This window comes from Eschrichtius robustus, chromosome 7 (genome assembly GCF_028021215.1).
Source record: "Eschrichtius robustus isolate mEscRob2 chromosome 7, mEscRob2.pri, whole genome shotgun sequence".
Classification (NCBI taxonomy): Eukaryota; Metazoa; Chordata; class Mammalia; order Artiodactyla; family Eschrichtiidae; genus Eschrichtius; species Eschrichtius robustus.
This window is the reverse complement of record NC_090830.1, coordinates 112,770,799-112,788,978: the sequence shown is the minus strand read 5'-3', so window position 1 is coordinate 112,788,978 and position 18,180 is coordinate 112,770,799. Positions and strand designations below refer to the sequence as shown.

The 18,180-nt window shown below is 43.2% G+C and overlaps 1 protein-coding gene across 6 annotated transcripts in view; it reads right to left on the bottom strand.

Moving 5' to 3' along the window:
• Nucleotides 1–18,180, bottom strand: part of GBF1 (golgi brefeldin A resistant guanine nucleotide exchange factor 1) — a 122,706-nt gene that overhangs the window by 24,766 nt on the left and 79,760 nt on the right. For all 6 annotated transcript variants that reach the window (XM_068548442.1, XM_068548445.1, XM_068548446.1 and 3 more), the window contains exons 4-6: nt 6,658–6,789; nt 646–764; nt 10–118 (exon numbers count right to left, since the gene is read on the bottom strand). In XM_068548442.1, the coding sequence (XP_068404543.1) occupies nt 10–118; nt 646–764; nt 6,658–6,789 (360 nt within the window). The remainder of the gene's footprint in view (nt 1–9; nt 119–645; nt 765–6,657; nt 6,790–18,180) is intronic.

The window sequence follows — 18,180 nt, the reverse complement described above, 5'->3', positions numbered from 1 at the left end:
AGCACCTACCACTGAGCCTCATTTCAAAGCAGATCCGGAAGCAAGACTGCATAATCTCACACACAGATTCATTGGTTAGGTGGGCACCTACTGGGGTCAGCAACAGAGTCCGCAGTACCTACCAGGAAGAAAAAGGAGAGACCATGATAAACACGGCAGGCTGGGTGAAGAAGGGTGTACATGAGGGGAGAGAAGCTGCCTCCTGTTTTTCTAAGTCTCCTACGGAAGCACTCAGGGGTGAGAAAGAGGTTAGCAAGAGCTGACCTTGCTTCAGTTTGGTGGGGGGTCTCCCAGGAGCTTGTCTTAGGAACTGTGTCTTTACTCTGCATGACCCCAACATAGTTCAGCACTCATTCCAACCCTAGCCCACAAGCCCAACGGATGGATGGCACAGATACAGTCTGCCAGAGGTACAAGCCTATTAAGGGTTCCAGTATTTGATACCAATTCATTTAAAGCTTTTAATTATTTTCCTTAGAAAAAGCTTTTACTTTGGGTACCGGAGCTGCTTGTTTGGAAACAAAGTAGCTCTCTAAGCCCCAGTGGAGTCAAAACACAGCTTCAAGCTGCCATCAGGCTCCAGTAGGTAGAGCCAGAGGCACCAGCTCCTGGCCATTAGCCTAATTGCTCTTCCCCTCCATTTACCTGAAGGATTTTCATCAGGACAACCTCATCGCTGGCAGGATCTGTGCCCACAAAACGGGCGTGGGTGACAGCATCTGCCATGTTCTCCATGCCCTCTGCCGTGCCCTCATGGGTGGGATCTGCTCCAACAAAAAAGAAAAGATGTGTAGAGGAGAGACAGAAAAGTCAAGACATCCTGTCTAGAGACTGTTTTGAGAGACTTTGGTTTTCTCCTCTCCCAATTCCCTAACCCATGGCTTCTTGAGCTACCTGAGAATTTTTGCCCATAACTGGCTTTAATAAGCATCTCAGCACAAACTCCACTGTGTAAAAGTGGTTCTCAAACTTAAACATATATCAGAATCACTTGGAGGGCCTGTTAAAAATAGAAATTGCTGGGACTTCCCCGGTGGCGCAGTGGTTAAGAGTCCACCTGCCATTGCAGGGGACAAAGGTTCAATCTCTGGTCCGGGAAGATCCCACATGCCGTGGAGCAACTAAGCCCGTGTGCCACAACTACTGAGCCTGCGCTCTAGAGCCTGTGAGCCACAACTACTGAGCCCACGTACTACAACTACTGAAGCCCACTCGCCTAGAGCCCATGCTCCTCAACAAGAGAAGCCACTGCAATGAGAAGCACACGCACCTCAATGAGAAACATGCACACTGCAATGAAGAGTGGCCCCCGCTCACTGCAACTAGAAAAAGACTGCATGCAGCAATGAAGACCCAACGCAGCCAAGAGTGAATAAGTAAAATAAATAATAAATTTGTAGAAAGAAAAAAAAAATAGAAATTGCTGGGCCCACTCCCAGAATTTTTGATTTAGTAGGTCTAGCGTGGGGCCTGAGAATTTGCATTTCTAACAAGATTCCAGGTAAAGTTAATGCTGCTGGTCAGGGGACCACACTTTGGAAATCACTGGTGTAAAGCTACTCATTTCATAGAGGAAGGGCCTGGAAATTTGAGGTTTTGGCCCAGAGCAAGGGCCGAGTAGGGCCAGAGCTTTTTTTTTTTTTTTTTTTATAAATGTTATTTATTTATGTATATATGTACGTATGTATGTATTGGCTGCGTCGGGTCTTCCTTGCTGCGCGCGGGCTTTCTCTAGTTGCGGCGAGCGGGGGCTACTCTTTGTTGTGGTGTGCAGGCTTCTCATTGCGGTGGCTTATTTTGTTGAGGAGCATGCGCTCTAGGCGTGCAGGCTTCAGTAGTTTTGGTGCTCGGGTTCAGTAGTTGTGGCTCGTGGGCTCTAGAGCACAGGATCAGTAGTTGTGGCGCACGGGCTTAGTTGCTCCGCGGCATGTGGGATCTTCCCAGACCAGGGCTCGAACCCGTGTCCCCTGCATTGGCAGGCGGATTCTTAACCACTGCGCCATCAGGGAAGCCCGGGCCAGAGCTCTGAATGCCAAGGTTGCAGCCTTTCTCTTTTCAGATGTTCTCTTTCAACACATCTCTCTCTGATTGCTTTTGGAATGTTGTGTTCAGGTGCAACTGAGGTAGGGGAGTAGGGGAAAAAAATGGACAGTCACTGCTGCCAATACTCATATTTGGGTGCCCATTACAGCAAATCAGAGAACTCTTCCTGCTTTGGTTTCATTCCTATTTAAAACAATATGTCATGGACAAGAATCCTGTAACTAGCTTAACTAAAGATTAAGGAGAGATAAGGGACAAACTAAACAGGACTGGAGGCTGGCTAACTGGGGAATAGGAGGGAGGGAGACTTTCAGCTGTAAGAGGGGAGAAGCTAGCTCTGACAATCAGCACCATGCTGGAAGCTAACACAAATGCTGCCAAGGAGGAAACTCTGCTCCCATTCATGACTTAAATATCCAGAAGGAGGACTTCCCTGCTGGCGCAGTGTTTAAGAGTCCGCCTGCCAATGCAGGGGACACAGGTTTGATCCCTGGTCTGGGAAGATCCCACATGCCGTGGAGCAACTAAGCCCGTGTGCAACAACTACTGAGCCTGCATGATGCCACAACTACTGAAGCCCACGCGCCTGGAGCCCGTGTTCTGCAACAAGAGAAGCCACCACAATAAGAAGCCCACGCACCGCAACAAAGAGTAGCCCCCGCTCGCCGCAACTAGGGAAAGCCCACGTGCAGCAACGAAGACCTGATGTAGCCAAAAATAAACAAATAAAATAAAATAAATAAATTTATAATAAATAAATAAATAAATAAATATCTACAAGGAGTAGCCAAAGAAGTGACCTCCATCAAGGCCTACAAGGGTCCTGCTGAACTGCCTGGATTGTTCTTGAAAGGGGAGCAAAAGTAGGAAAAAAAGATAGGGACGTGACAAAGCTTTGTGAGTGACAGAGAAAAATGCTCCAGAGGTGGCATGGTGTAAGCTAGGAGAACCTCCTAGTTTTAAGTGTGGGAATTAGAAGAAATTCTTACCATTTTCTCTTTCTTGGTACCTGAAATTCATGGAGTTCCTGAGTTTGAAGCTCAGCGGATGGCTGAGAAACCAGAACATTTCTCTTGCCACAATGAGCCAGAAAACTTTCATCAATTGTGAGTGGTTTTCATTTGTTTTCTTTTTTCTCTTCTGTCCTGGTTAGTCTCTGACACCTAGTCAGACTCTCTTTGCCCTATTTACTGCATGCCACTACTCAGTATCATGAGCGGCTACTTTAGAGGTCATGCAGAAGGAAGCCAATTTCATGATGATCTACAGTATAGGAGGTGACCCAGCTCCTTCTATCACACCAACTCTCCATGTTTCTCCCAATCAACACGGAAAATCCTATACTCTCAAGGCTGTTGCCTGAGTCCTCTCTCACAGTCCTGCTGGACAGGGTCCTTTATTCAGGCCTCCAGGGTCCACAGAGGGACCTTTCCTTGTTCGGGAAATCCAGGACCTTCTCAGTGCTGTGTAGTGTTTCAGAGTTCCTAGTGAATGGCAGCCTTGCTCCCAACTCCTGGGGGTCTATTTCTTCCCCTCTTTCAGTAGTCTCCCTAGGTAAAGTGGTTTAAGCGCTACTGATCTTTTTGTAGCTCTTATCCTCTGAGCTTGAATGAAGTAGCAAAGTTAATTTTCTAAAAAGGTAGGTACAAGTGACAGGTCCTTAGAACCACAGGCAGGGCCTCATAAGCCAGGCAATCAGAGGCACAAATCCTGATCTGGCAGCTGTGTGGGGCCAAACAAAATGCTGGTCTTTGGAGTAGGATCTAAAATAACCCTAGACGCCTCGGGTCACAGGGCTGAGAGGTGGAGGGCAGTTCCTTCCAGAAGGGCAGCCTAAACAGCAGGTTGGCTCACTTAACAGACCTTGTCTTCCCCAGGACCCCTTCTTTAGAATCTCCTCCTTTCCTGGCCACCCTGGAGAAGACTGCAGGGAAATCTGCCAATCTCATCTCCTTTGCCTTCTGGCTTTCATATACTCCTTCCCGTTCCTATTCTCATGCCCACTGCAATCACCACCTCCAGCATTCTCTTTTCCCACCACAGGAAACTCCAGTGACCAGCTGGCCTGAGGTCTCCAATGACCAGCTTGTCTGCCAACCCCAGAAGGGGGAGAGAGTAACACGGACGAAAGAGCAGAGGGAAACGGCATAGAGGGCAGCTGCTGGAGGCCGTGAAGAGAGATGACCTGCAGGTGGTGCTCAGGGCAAGGCTGTAAGTGGCTGGGCCTGATTTTTGCTTAGGAGAAGTATGAAGCTAGGACTAGGGTGCCTGGAGAAGCTCATGCACCTAGAGAACCTAGCTGGCACCCAGGATACATGCTCCCAATCCTGAATGCTTCAACTAAGCAAATCCAACTTTCTAGAAAAGATAAAGGGTTTTCTTGCCTTGAACTGAAGGTCATTTTCCTTTCTTGCTAGCTACAGCCTGAGCTTCCTCTTTTCCTGTCTCCCTACTTAGAAACAAGGACAGCTGCCTGTGTTCTATGTTCCTCACCCTTGCACATGGGCAGACAATAGGGGGAAAAAATTCGGTATTCTAAGTGACAAAACCAACTATAAAGGAATCCAAAAAAGACACCATAAACAAATTCAGAGATAAACAATAGACTGGATAAAATATCTGGACTAGATCGGGAGAAAATATTTGTAATACTGTGATAGACAATGGGTTAATATACACTATACAAAGAACTCCTACAAATTGATAAGAAAAACAAAAACAACTCAATAAAATAATAGACAAAGGAGAATAAATTCAAATATTCAGCCTCAAGGAAATAAAAACAACAAAATACCAGTTTTCACCCATCAAATTAGCACAAATAAAGAATATCGATAATATTCAGTGCTGGTGACAGAGTGGGGAAATGGAAACTCTCAAACCTTACTGTTGGACGTGCAAATGATTTTAATCTTTTGGGAAAGCAAACTGGTAGTACATATAAAAATGTAATTTGCACATGGCCTTTAAACCAGAAATTTCAAGTTCAGGAATTTGTCATACAAAAGGAAAATTAATAATAAAGACATATGAACAAGGATGCTTATTTCAGCATTATTAATAATGGCTTGGGGCTTCCCTGGTGGCACAGTGGATAAGAATCCGCCCGCCAATGCAAGAGACACGGGTTTGAGCCCTGGTCCGGGAAGATCCCACATGCCGCGGAGCAACTAAGCCCGTGAGCCACAACTACTGAGCCTGCGCTCTACAGCCTTCGAGCCACAGCTACTGAAGCCCGCGCACCTAGTACCTGTGCTCCGCAGCAAGAGAAGCCACCGCAATGAGAAGCCCACGCACCGCAATGAGGAGCCCGCGCACCACAATCAGAAGCCCGCGAACTGCAACGAAGAGTAGCCGCCACTCGCCGCAACTAGAGAAAGCCCACGCACAGCAACAAAGACCCAATGCAGCCATAAATAAATTTATTAAAAAAATAATGGCTCAAAATAAGACACAACCTAAATATTAAATATTACTCAATAAGAGAATGATTGAGTGAACTGTATTATATCTATACTATGGAAATTATACAGCTACCAAAAAGAAAAAAAAAAATCTTACCAGGGACCGAGGGGCAGGGGAAATGGTGTATTATTGCTTAATGATTAGAATTTCTTTTTTGGCGTGATGAAGAAGTTTGAGAAATAGATGGTGGTAATCACAACACTGTGACTGTAATTAATGTCACTGAATTATATACTTTAAAATTATTAAAATGGCAAATTTTATATTATGTATATTTTATCACAGTAAAAAAAGAACATACAAACTTCCAGTTATAAGATTAATAAGTTCTGGGTATGTAGTGTACAGCATGATGACTACAGTTAACAATACTGTATTGTATGTTTGAAAGTTGCTAAGCGAGATCTTAAAAGTTCTCATCACACACACACAAAAGTTTGTTTCTATGTGAGGCAATGGATTTAACTAAACTTATTATGTTTATCATCTTGCGACATATGCATATATCAAATCTTTACACTGTATACCTTAAACTGATACAATGTTATATACCTCAAAAAAACTGGAGGGAAAAGAATAAATCAGATGGATAATTATATCATGTACACCTAAGTTAATACTATTAAATGAGAAAATACGTAGCACACAATCCTATTTTTATTTCTTTTTTAAAAGAGGTGGAACTTTATATATATTTATACACATGTAGAAAAAGGTATAGGAAGATTCAAACCTGCCTGCTAATATTATTTAGCTAAAGAAGGAGAAACATTGAGAGAGACCATTAACTTTTCTTTTAGACACCTCTTTATTGTTTATCTTCTTAAAATAAGCATGCATTATATTTGAAAAATAACTTAAAAAATAAACCAAAATAAATCAAACCTCCAAGGGCACTATACCCTTAACTGCCTCCAGAGCACAAAGAAATCAGAGTCCCAAGGAAACCTCTCATTCCCCACTCTGCACAACCTGAGTCAATTAGTGTGATGAGTAACCAATAAACAATCCTATTTCTCTTCTACAAGGAAACGGATGGCTGGGAAAAACTTTCCAGTATCACCAGCTCATTGCCTAAAGCCTGACCGTCACTCCAGGAGAGGCAAGAAATGAAGAGCTGTGGTCATCCAACAAAGTCTGAGCTCTTACCTATGAGCGCATAGGACAGGAACTTGTTGACAGAGGTGAGTGCTAGTCCAGTGATTGGGCCAGTGGTATCTTCAGAGCGAATTACTTCCAGAAATGGACGAAGGAACACATTGGGCTCAATTTCTGAGAGTTCTGCAAGAAAAGAAATGAGAATAAAGAGATGCCATCTTACAAAAAGCTAAACCCTAGAAAAAGGCCCTTCTTAACTGTGCCATGAGGCTAGAGTTCTTAGTTGCTGGGACAATCTTCCTCCCTCTGGATTACCTTGAATCAAACCCCAAACACTATGTCATTTTATTTGCAAAATTTTTAGTTTGTAGCTGTAAAAGATTAAAAAGCTTAAAAAACCACAGTATCATTACTATGCTTTAAAATTAACAATAAAATGGTTAAGATGGTAAATTTTATGCTTTTAATATACTTATGTATGTATACATATTTTTAAACCACAATTTAAAAGTTAACAGTAATTCTTTAATATCATCAAATATTGCTGGGTCAATTATCCATGTCCATTTCACCACCCTCCCTAGGGGTGCACAGGTAAACCTCATCTTGAGTACAGCCAACGTGGCCAAAGAGATCCCAGGATGAGCTGCTGTCTTAGGTCTTTTGTTGTTATAGTCAAGGTCACTTCTCTTAGAGATAAAGAATGCAGCACATTCCAGGAAGTTGAGGGGGAAACTTGAGGTTTATAGTCCCTTGCTGAAAAATAAACTCAAAAAGAACAAAAGGCTGTGCTGGAGGCAGTTTATAATCTTGCAAAGGTCCTAACCACTCTCTAGCCTCCTTTCTGTCTACAGTAAGCAGAGGGCTAACTGCCTTGAGATGAAGAGGCAATTCATAATCTTTATTTTACAGATGAGAAAAATAAGGCTCAGATAAGACACATGATTGGCCCCAAATCACACAGCTAATAAGAAGCAGAGCTGGGATTTGAACCCAGTCTATACATATGGTTCTAAAACTTGTAAAACCATTACATCTATTCTACTTAATTATCAGCACATACTTCTAAATGTAGAAGGTTTCATTCCAGGTCTAAGAAGCTACTTTATACCGGACTTGCTCTGTACCCTACTATGCCCAGGGTTTAAGTTTTGTTTTTCTGCTGTGCTTTCATATCTCAGACACTAGCTCCCTAAAAGGCTTCCTAAATAGGCCAGAAAGATTCAGGGACTGGATAAGGGCTGCCCCACCTTTAGAGACAAAAGGAAGCTGGGTTTCCTAAGCACCTTCATTTTCATGCAAATATAGGGAGCTTCCCACTCAATTCCTACCACCCTCCTCTTTGGGTAAACATTCCCTGGCCCCACTGCTCCTCAGATTAATGCTTTAATTAATTGGCAGATTGGGTAGCATTTTCCAAGCTTGTCTGTACAGTGATCACATCAGCTGTATAAAACCTGCTTCTCATCCCCCACTACCCCCACCTAGAGATGTACAATCTGCAGAAAAAACCTAGAGAAAAACCTTTGTGTGTGTTTAAGATGGTAAAGAGTTGAGATGTAAGGAATAGATATATTTGGGAAAGCTGAAATAAAATACCTTTAAAAAGCACATTGAAAAAAACTAAAGTCATCTAGTCTTGCTGCTTTAGGAACACAACTGTATTACATACGATTTGGTCTGTCATTTAAAAAATAGTCATGTTTGGGGCTTCCCTGGTGGCGCAGTGGTTGAGAGTCTGCCTGCCAATGCAGGGGACACGGGTTCGAGCCCTGGTCTGGGAAGATCCCACGTGCTGCGGAGCAACTAGGCCCGTGAGCCACAATTACTGAGCCTGCGCGTCTGGAGCCTGTGCTCCGCAACGAGAGGCCACGATAGTGAGAGGCCCGCGCACCGCGATGAAGAGTGGCCCCCACGTGCCACAACTAGAGAAAGCCCTCGCACAGAAACGAAGACCCAACACAGCCATAAGTAAATAAATGAATAAAAAGATGTGTCTTTATTTAAAAAAAAAAAAAAGGCATGTTTGGTATATTTGAGATATGAAAGTGTTAGATGGAAGACAAATCTTTGAGAGGTGGGATAGGGAACAGATTTTCTGAGCATTCACCCAGGTGCTATACCTATACTTGCTTCATAGTCAAAGACTAGGTCAATTTTACACCCACCGTTTGACACTTCCAGGGCCAAGTGCATTCTGCCTCTTTTTGTTTGTTTTTAAAATTTTTTAATTTGGTAAAACTGACTCTTTTTGAGTCCTATCAATTTTAACACACACATAGGGTGTGGGCTCTCAAAGCCAAATGACTTAATGTACCAAAGCAGTAGTTTCTCTGCTGTGTTCAGTGGGCTTGAAATTGATGTGTGATCTGTCTCTGCAGGGCTGCTTCAACTGAAGATTTCTTTTTCTTTTTCAAAATAAATTTATTTATTTATTTATTTTTGGCTGCGCTGGGTCTTCGTTGCTGCACGTGGGTTTTCTCTAGTTGCGGTGAGCTGGGGATACTCTTCGCTGTGGTGCGTGGGCTTATTGCAGTGGCTTCTCTTGTTGAGGAGCACTGGTTCTAGGCGCGCAGGGTTCAGTAGTTGTGGCACGTGGGCTCAGTAATTGTGGCTCGCAGGCTCTGGAGCACAGGCTCAGTAGTTGTGGCACACGGGCTTAGTTGCTCCGCAGCATGTGGCATCTCCCCAGACCAGGGCTCGAACCCGTGTCCCCTGCATTGGCAGGCGGATTCTTAACCACTGTGCCACCAGGGAAGCCCCTAACCTTCTGCTTCTTAAGAGGAAAGAGTTCAACATGGCACTGAGAGACTTGGAGGGGGCAGGAGTGATACTATACAGAGGCTTGGACAAAGTCCCACGGAAAACTCTCTGGATGCTCTGGATGTGACCCCCACATAATATACAATCCAGTCAATGGACAAGGAATCATTAGTCTCACTCCTACTAATAACCAGGCATATGATACCCAAGCTCATCTGTCAAATTAGATAGTTAGAATCTGACTGTTAAAGTACATTCATTCCAGCACTTCCATTCTGTGAGTCAATGCTTTATGGAAACTTAGTGATGGAAAACTAGAAGGGCCGGACTTTTTTTTTTTTTAAATTCATTTATTTTATTTATTTATTTTTGGCTGCATTGGGTCTTCATTGCTGCAGGTGGGCTTTTCTCTAGTTGCAGCAAGCAGGAGCTACTCTTCGTTGCAGTGCGCGGGGGCTACTCTTCGTTGCGGTGCACGGGCTTCTCATTGTGGTGGCTTCTCTGGTTGCGGAGCATGGGCTCTAGGCACGTGGGCTTCAGCAGTTGTGGCACATGGGCTCAGTAGTTGTGGCTCGCGGGCTCTAGAGCGCAGACTCAGTAGTTGTGGAGCACGGGCTTAGCTGTTCCATGGCATGTGGGATCTTCCCGGACCAGGGCTTGAACCCATGTCCCCTGCATTGGCAGGCAGATTCTTAACCGCTGCGCAACCAGGGAAGCCCAAGGGCTGGACTTTCTAATGAGCCCACCAGGAACCTTCACTTTCACCCTCACTCCCCTACCCCTCCAATAAAAGAGGATGATGGTATATAAAATAAACTTTCCCAAGAGAATTTGGTCTAGGCAGAACTGGAGTTTTGCCCTCTAGGTTCAACTGCAGATTTAACTCTACTGCTTCCTACGAATCCAGAAAAGAAAAATTTCTGGTGTTCTACCTCCTGGCTTAGCCTGCCTGGGGACAGAGATTCAATTGTCTAGATCTTCTTTGGAAGAGTAAGAAGAGCTGCCTGAGTCCTTCAGGGAAAAGATGCCATGATGCTGCTCATAGTGAGCAGGCTGAGTAATTTCACAACCAAGGAGACATCTGACACCCCTGCCAAGCAGCCAAAATTCCCGCCCTGGAAGGCTGTCAACCTCAAGGCACAAACAGTTCAGTAAACAGAGAGTGCAGATCAGGTAGAGAGGGGTGCTCTGAAGGTGACTGATTCATGTTCTAAGATGGGAAGTAAAAAAAAGGAATGGGTACAAGAAGGAGGGGAAATTCAACTCCCACTGGAGAAAGAACACTTGGGATCCTTCTAGGACTAGGCCACCAGCTGCTAAAATCAAGTCCAGGTCCAACTTCTGGCTAGTCAGTGCCCAATAAGAATAATCACAACAAGACTTATTAAACTATTTCTGGAGAAGCTGTAGGTCACTTCAACACAAAGCAAGGTGAAGCTCTTCAGAGGTTTCTTGGTGTACTGCTCATACTCTGCTCAACATAAGTGAACAGGGCTCTCAACTCCTTACACTGTGACATTAAAACAGGTAAGTCTCAAAGTGACTTTTGGCCTGAAGTCAGGTTGAGAATCTGCAGATGTCCCCCAAGTCTCCTATCTTCTCAGATGATGAGGTGACCTGTCCAAAAGGAGATGAATACTGACATTGTTTTCTTTTTTCACATCAGAGCTGCCACCTTCTCTGACAATCTATGTCAAAGGCCTCAACATGTGGCATCATGCACTGCCCTTAGACAAAAGGGAACAATCTCTTCTCAGCATACAGGGGAGCAGTCACCATCCTCCCAGGAGGCTTGTGTTCTCCAGCCTGCAGCAGCCTTTTCTCATTTGGCCAACATTGGGCTGGCACATTCCTGAGCCAAAATGCACACATAAGCTGCTTTCCCTGGTAGCAAGCTCTTTACTCCTGAGTGACTCTTATCAGGGGCGGTTGGGCATTCTCAATTGGATTACGCTGACAAGGAAAAAGTCCTGTGGTATATTATTTCAACACCATTTGGCTTCAGAAATGCTTGTCTCGACCCTTTTGCCCTCAGAGGCTACTTCTCCCTTCTTGCTTTCTAGAGGGTCACCAGCCTGCTCCCATCCTAGCTCTTCATCCTGCAAATATTGGCTCATGTTCCTGGAGTCAGAATATCATCATTCACAAGGTAAATCATGTATAACAGACTAATAAATCAGAGCATGATAAAAATATAAGTCTAGTTCATTTACCCCACTTGACATTTCTGTATCCAGAGACACAGTACAGAATTATTTGAGCATAAAAAGCTCTTTGGTTTTGGGCTTTTATGTCTATGCCTCCACATTCCATTTTAGGAGAAAGTGTTAGGTCCTCATATTCCCTTTTTTTTTTTTTTTTGCCGAGCCATGGGGCATGCAGGATCTTAGTTCCCCAACCATGGATTGAACCGGCATCCCCTGCAGTGGAAGCTCGGAATCTTAACCACCGGACCGCCAGGGAAGTCCAGTCTACTTCTCTGACTATGCTATACCTAGGAATATTTCTTGTAAAAGTCAAAGTAAGATTGAGAATGAGCTGCAAATGGAATTTTTGAAATACTGTTCTGTAGGAAAGAGGTGTGCTCTTCTTGGTCACTACAGGACATCAGGAGTAGTAGTCCAAAGGATGAGACAAACTAAACTTTGGTGTAGCCAGAAGCCTCTGGAACATCTGCCACACCTTTATTTCCAGCCTTGAATGGTCAGGTGGGGATTTAGGCTTGATTTCATGAACTGGCTTGAGAGAAGGCTGCCAAAGGGCAGCTCTCAGAAAATTATCTAGTCCAGGCTTAAGGGTTAAACCCAGACAAGCCTTTGCAACCCTGCCCTATACAACAGGAGAAATGAAAAAAAGAAATGCACTATGCCCAGTCTTGGTCTGTCACTAATTATGCGACCTTGGGCAAACACTTCCCTTCTTTGGGCCATAGTTTCCTCATCCACAGGGTTTTCCTGGGGAAGATGGTGGTGGTAGTACACAGTTTAATGAAATTCTTTAAGGCTCCCTCTAGATCCCCAAAATTTATTCTAAACACAAAGTACAGTTTGGGAGTAAATAAGCATGAATGCAGACAGTCTGTTACAAAGGTAGCCTGGGGGAAAAGCAAGCCCAGTTTGTTTGTCTAAGCTCCTGATAGTGGATCCTCTTTTTTCAGCTATCACCCAATAGTTTCCCAGATCTGCTTCCCATTCTCAAACAAATGTTTAGTTTCTCAAAGTGCCTTTAGACTGCAGTGGGGATGAGGAGGGGGATTATCTTTGATATTATGACCCTTTAAGAAACAAAGTATGGTGATAACTTAATCACTACCATAACCCAGGTACAAGGTGAGTTCATGGGTCCACCTAGGGCCTGCAGTAGAAGATAATGATACAAACCACCTTACGCCAAGAAAGGCAAATTATTTTCTAACACTTGGTCCTTTAAAAACCCTTTGAGAAGTATTCATTTTTCAGGCTGATTTCTCCCTCAAAGGCCAACCCAACCTGTTTTTATGAATCAAAAAACCAAACCTTAACTCTTACTCTAATTAAACATAAGCAAATCCTGAACTTACACATCTTGGGGTTTTACTGAAAGTCTGAAAATCCCAAGGATTAGAAATCATAATTTTATATCTTCCCCGAGCTGTCTTAGATAAGTAATTTGTAGAAGGTCATGTTCATGAGGTCCCAACCTAAGCCAGAGATGACATAAAAACTCCTCTCCTCCTCCGTAGATATCTGGCCCCCAAATGTTCAAGATGACCAGAAAGAAAAGGGTTTTCGGCATTTACGTATGTTCTCTGGCTCAAACACCTTTTCAGGACCTGGGCTACCTCTGTCCCTATAGCAGGTCCGTCCCCCCTAAGAAAGACGATAGAAAGAAGATGTATTTTTTTCAGATTGAAATCTCGGATATCATATAGAGCCCAAAGCAGGCTGCTTTCAGGCTGCTCCTGAAATCCTCACTTTTATAATCTCCTCCTTGTTGAGTAGGACCACCCTAGTCTGCCTGGTATCAGATTTAGCCTACACTTTCAGAAGATAAGACAGGGACTTAAAGGCAGCATACATGTGGGAAAATAGTTTGTTTACTGCATGACTTTCTCCAATATGATACATAATCCTGATTGGAAGAGAAATGAGCTTCCCACCTTGGGCATTTCTGCTAAACAGCCGGTTTAGCTTGCTGCTAGGAGCTGCTATCTACCACCCTACAAGAAGAATCCCATTTCATTGCTCAGGACAACAACCTTAATTGGCCTCTGACATCAGCAACAGCTACATACTAAACTAATTATCATATGTAGGTTATTTATTTTATCTTCCCAGTAACCCTGAGAAATAGTATTACTGTTCCCATTTTATAGATAAAGAACACCAAGGCTCTATGAGGTTAAGTGACTTGCCCAAGGTCATGCAGTAAGTGGAAGAGGTAGAATTTAAATCTGGGTCTGTTCTGGATTATGTTCTTAAATATTATACTATGCTATTGCTATGGGTTTACTATTAGATATATTAACTGCATGACATGGATGGCAAATAAAAATTTAAAACTTAACTATCCTAGAATTAAAGTTTCTTCTGCACCCTTCCTCTTCCTAGCCAATGACTAAACACTGTTAGTTACTGATTTTAGTACTGCCATACAAATTAAGCTTCAGGTTTGCCCACGTTCCTTCCTAATCCAAGACGGAAGAATGAGGCCCCTTTAACAAGGCTGGCAGGGCTAAATGAGGCCCATAGGGACCAGCCTCAAACATATTGCAGAGGCCCGAGGATAGACTGATCCATCTGTCTTACTGAGAGCACAAGTTTGATGCATATCAACTCTAAACACCAGTTCTCTTCCTTCTAGAGGAAACTGGCACATATTGAAAGGAAAGCAATTAGGCTGTAACATACAGGCAAACCAGAGCTGCTGTGGTCCTTTACTCTACCTTGCCATTTTCTGCATTCATTGTATAAGACCAAGACCAAACTTAAGCAGGCAATTTGAAAGCCCAGGAGAAATTAAAAACTTCTGCTATACTTTAAAACAGGACATTCACCCCAGCTTTATGCAGTCATTACACTTGGAGCAACTTTTTCAATCCAAATTCCCTTCATAGTCTAGTAAAATATTTCATTGTTCAATGGCAGCAAGAAGACAATTATAGGTTTATCACCAATTACCACCCTGTCAGGTCTCCTCTAGGGGCCCTGAAGGGAAGTAAAAGGAAATAAAAAAGAACTAAATTCTGAATTGACATTAACAAAATCTACAGATGATGGAAAAGACTGAAGGGTTAATAGCCAAAGCTTTTGGAGAAGAGTAAGAGAATCCCTAAAGAATATCAATTACGGGACTAGTAAGCAACTCTCCCTGTTCCTTAAGTGTACAGAATCCTATTTATTCACATTTATCCAGAAGCTGGAAATGCTTTTTTACAGCAGCATATCACAAATTCTTAGTGACAATTAAGTCTGAGGAATCTTATTCAGCCTCAGACACCCTTTGTGTTAACAAGCTCAAGAACTTTATGATGAGACATTTCTCATCTTACTGATGGGGAAACAAAGGCATTGAAAATATAACCAGTAAGGGCCAGGACAAGTACTCTAACCACTTGCCACTGCTGCCTCTAAACACATGACTGTAAGCTGGAGAATGAACAAATAAAGTTTATAGGAGCAGAAGCACTCTGAGAAGTCATAGGTTATTTGCTCTGAAAGGTGCCCAGAGAACCTTCAAAACAGCTGAATCTAGAGGAGCAATCCTGAAAGGGTTAGGAAACAACTTTAGAAAACATGGGACAGAACCCGGGTTCAGCCAACACCTGTTTCCCCAACAATATCTGTCTCTCTCTGTCTCTCATTTTATCCCAACCGCACACAATACAAAAGCTGTATTATTCTGGTAAAGTTTCATTCCAGCCCAGAATGCACAGTTAATGTTTTTTACAGCCCACATGCCTCCTTGTGATGGATGGCCACTTTATAATGAAAAACTTTATGCTCAATCAACTTACAAATAATGAGTGTTCCATTACATTGCATTAAAAACAAACCCCAAATCAGAAAGACCCAGAAAGAAACAAGGAATAGGAACAAAGTAATTGCTGGAAAGCGAGGAGGAACTCAAGAGAATTCTCTGTAACTCCTTCAATCCTAAAGAAGATACAGTCCTAAGGAGAATTTGGTATCGAAAAAGGCATTAATTTCAACAAATGCTGTTGGGACAACTGAACATCCATATGCCAAAAAAACCCCCTACTTTCATCTAAACCTCACATGTTACATAAAAATTAACTAAAAATAGATCACAGATGTAAATGAAAAGTATAAATCTGCATACCTTTTAGAAGAAAATATAGGAGAAATCTTTGTGACCTGGGATTAGGCAAAGAGTACTTAGATATGACACAAAAAGCACAGTGCACAAAAGAAAAAAACTGGTACACTGGACTTCATCAAAAATAAAAATGCCTGCTCTATGAGAGATACTGTTAAGAGACTGAAAAAACAAGCTACTGAAAAAACAAGCTATAAATAATTGTATAATTATAATTGTGATTGTAAGAAAGGACTTGAGTCCAGAATAGACTTAAGTTTCTAAACTCAACAGTAGGAAAACAAACAACTCCATTAAAAAATGGGCAAAAGACTTGAACAGATGCATCACCAAATGGTGTTCGATGTCACTGGCCATTAGGGAAATGCAAATTTAAACCACCTTGAGGTACCACTACCTACCTACTAGGATGGCTTAAATAAAAGTACTGAAAATACCAAGCACTGGAGAGGATGTGGAGAAACTAGAATTCTCATTTCTGGTGGGAATGTAATGTGGTACAGGACTCTGGAAAACAGTTTGGCAGTTTCTTAAAAAGCTAAACATACACTTACTCGTTGAAATCCCAGAAATCCCACTCCTGGGTGTTTATCCCAGAAAGATGAAAACCAATGTTCTTCACACAAAAACCTGTACACAAATGTCTGTAGCAGCTCTATTCATAACGGCCCCAAAATGGAGAAGCCAAACGTCCTTCAGCTAGTGGATGGATAAGCAAACTGTGGTACAGACATGCAATGGAATACTACTTGGCAATAAAAAGGGAACAAACTATTGATCTAAGCAGCAGTTTAGATGAATCTCAAAGGCATCATGCTGAGTGAAACAAATCAGTCTCAAAAGGTTACATACTGTACGATTCCATTTATATGACCTTCTTGATAAAACTATGGTGAGAGAATAGATCAGTGGTTGACAGGAGTTAGCGGTATGGGGAGGGTGTGACCACAAAGGGATAATAGAGGGAGTTTTCTGGGGTGGTGAGACTGTTCTGTATTCCAATTGCCACAGTGGTTACAGGGATCTATGTGTGTTTTAAAATTCACAGATCTGTATACTAAAAACAGTCAATTTTACTATATGATAATGAAAAAATTTAAGTATTGAATCTTAATATACAAATCTCAGCCTAGTTCACATCAAGAATGGCATTCACATGATGCAGCCCAATATCAGGCCCTGCCTTCTAAGACTGAGGTCTGAAGATACTGAGATTATGTTTAAGGGGATGTCCACCTATGAATGTGGACCTGAATTCAGAAACGCCCTTTCCCCTCAAGGGTTGTGGAAAGGCTAGACTGGCATGGGGAGCCCATTTCTTCTCCCTGGGCCCTTCTAACCAATAGTAGAAAGAATCTGTTATTGGAACTTGTTCTTTTGAAATCTTCAGTTGAGGACTTCCCTGGTGGCGCAATGGTTAAGAATCCACCTGCCAGGGGCTTCCCTGGTGGCGCAGTGGTTTAGAATCCGCTTGCCAGTGCAGGGGACACGGGTTTGAGCCCTGGTCCGGGAAGATCCCACGTCGCGGAGCAGCTAAGCCCGTGTGCCACAACTACTGAGCCTGCGCTCTAGAGCCCGCAAGCCACAACTACTGAGCCCGTGTGCCACAACTACTGAAGCCCATGCACCTAGAGCCTGTGCTCTGCAACAAGAGAAGCCACCGCAGTGAGAAGCCCGCGCACCACAATGAAGAGCAGCCCCCGCTCGCCTCAACTTGAGAAAGCCCGTGCGCAGCAACGAAGACCCAACACAGCCAAAAATAAATAAATAAATAAATTAATTAAATAAATTAAAAAAAAGAAAGAATCCACCTGCCAATGCAGGGGACATGGGTTCGACCCCTGGTCCAGGGAGATGCCACATGCTGTGGATCAACTAAGCCCGTGTGCCACAACTACTGAGCCTGCGTTCCAGATCCCGCGAGCCACAACTACTGAGCCCATGTGCCACAACTACTGAAGCCCGCGCGCCTAGAGCCTGTGCTCTGCAACAAGAGAAGCCACCGCAATGAGAAGCCCGCGCACCGCAACTAAGAGTAGCCCCTGCTTGCCACAACTAGAGAAAGCCTGTGCACAGCAACGAAGACCCAATGCAGCCATAAATAAATAAATAGATTTATTAAAAAAGAAAGAAAGAAATCTTCAGTTGAAGCAGCCTACAGAGACAGATCACACTTCCATCAATTTCAAGCCCACTGAACACAGTAGAGAAACTACTGCTTTGGTACATTAAGTCATTTGGCTTTGGGAACCCACACCCTAACCTTCCGTTCCTTGCTTTAACCCTTGGCCCATGAGAATTAGTTCCCTAAGACCTAGGTAAGATAGAGGCATTAAAAATATAGAGAAAGAATTTTACCAGGGCATACTTTATTTCCCATAATATTTGACACACAGGATACCAAATCCTACCTGGCTAAAGGCCCTTGGCAATATTAATGTTACTAAGGGAAGTGCTGATTTCTACTGCATTCAGCTTCAAGAAGAAGAGATG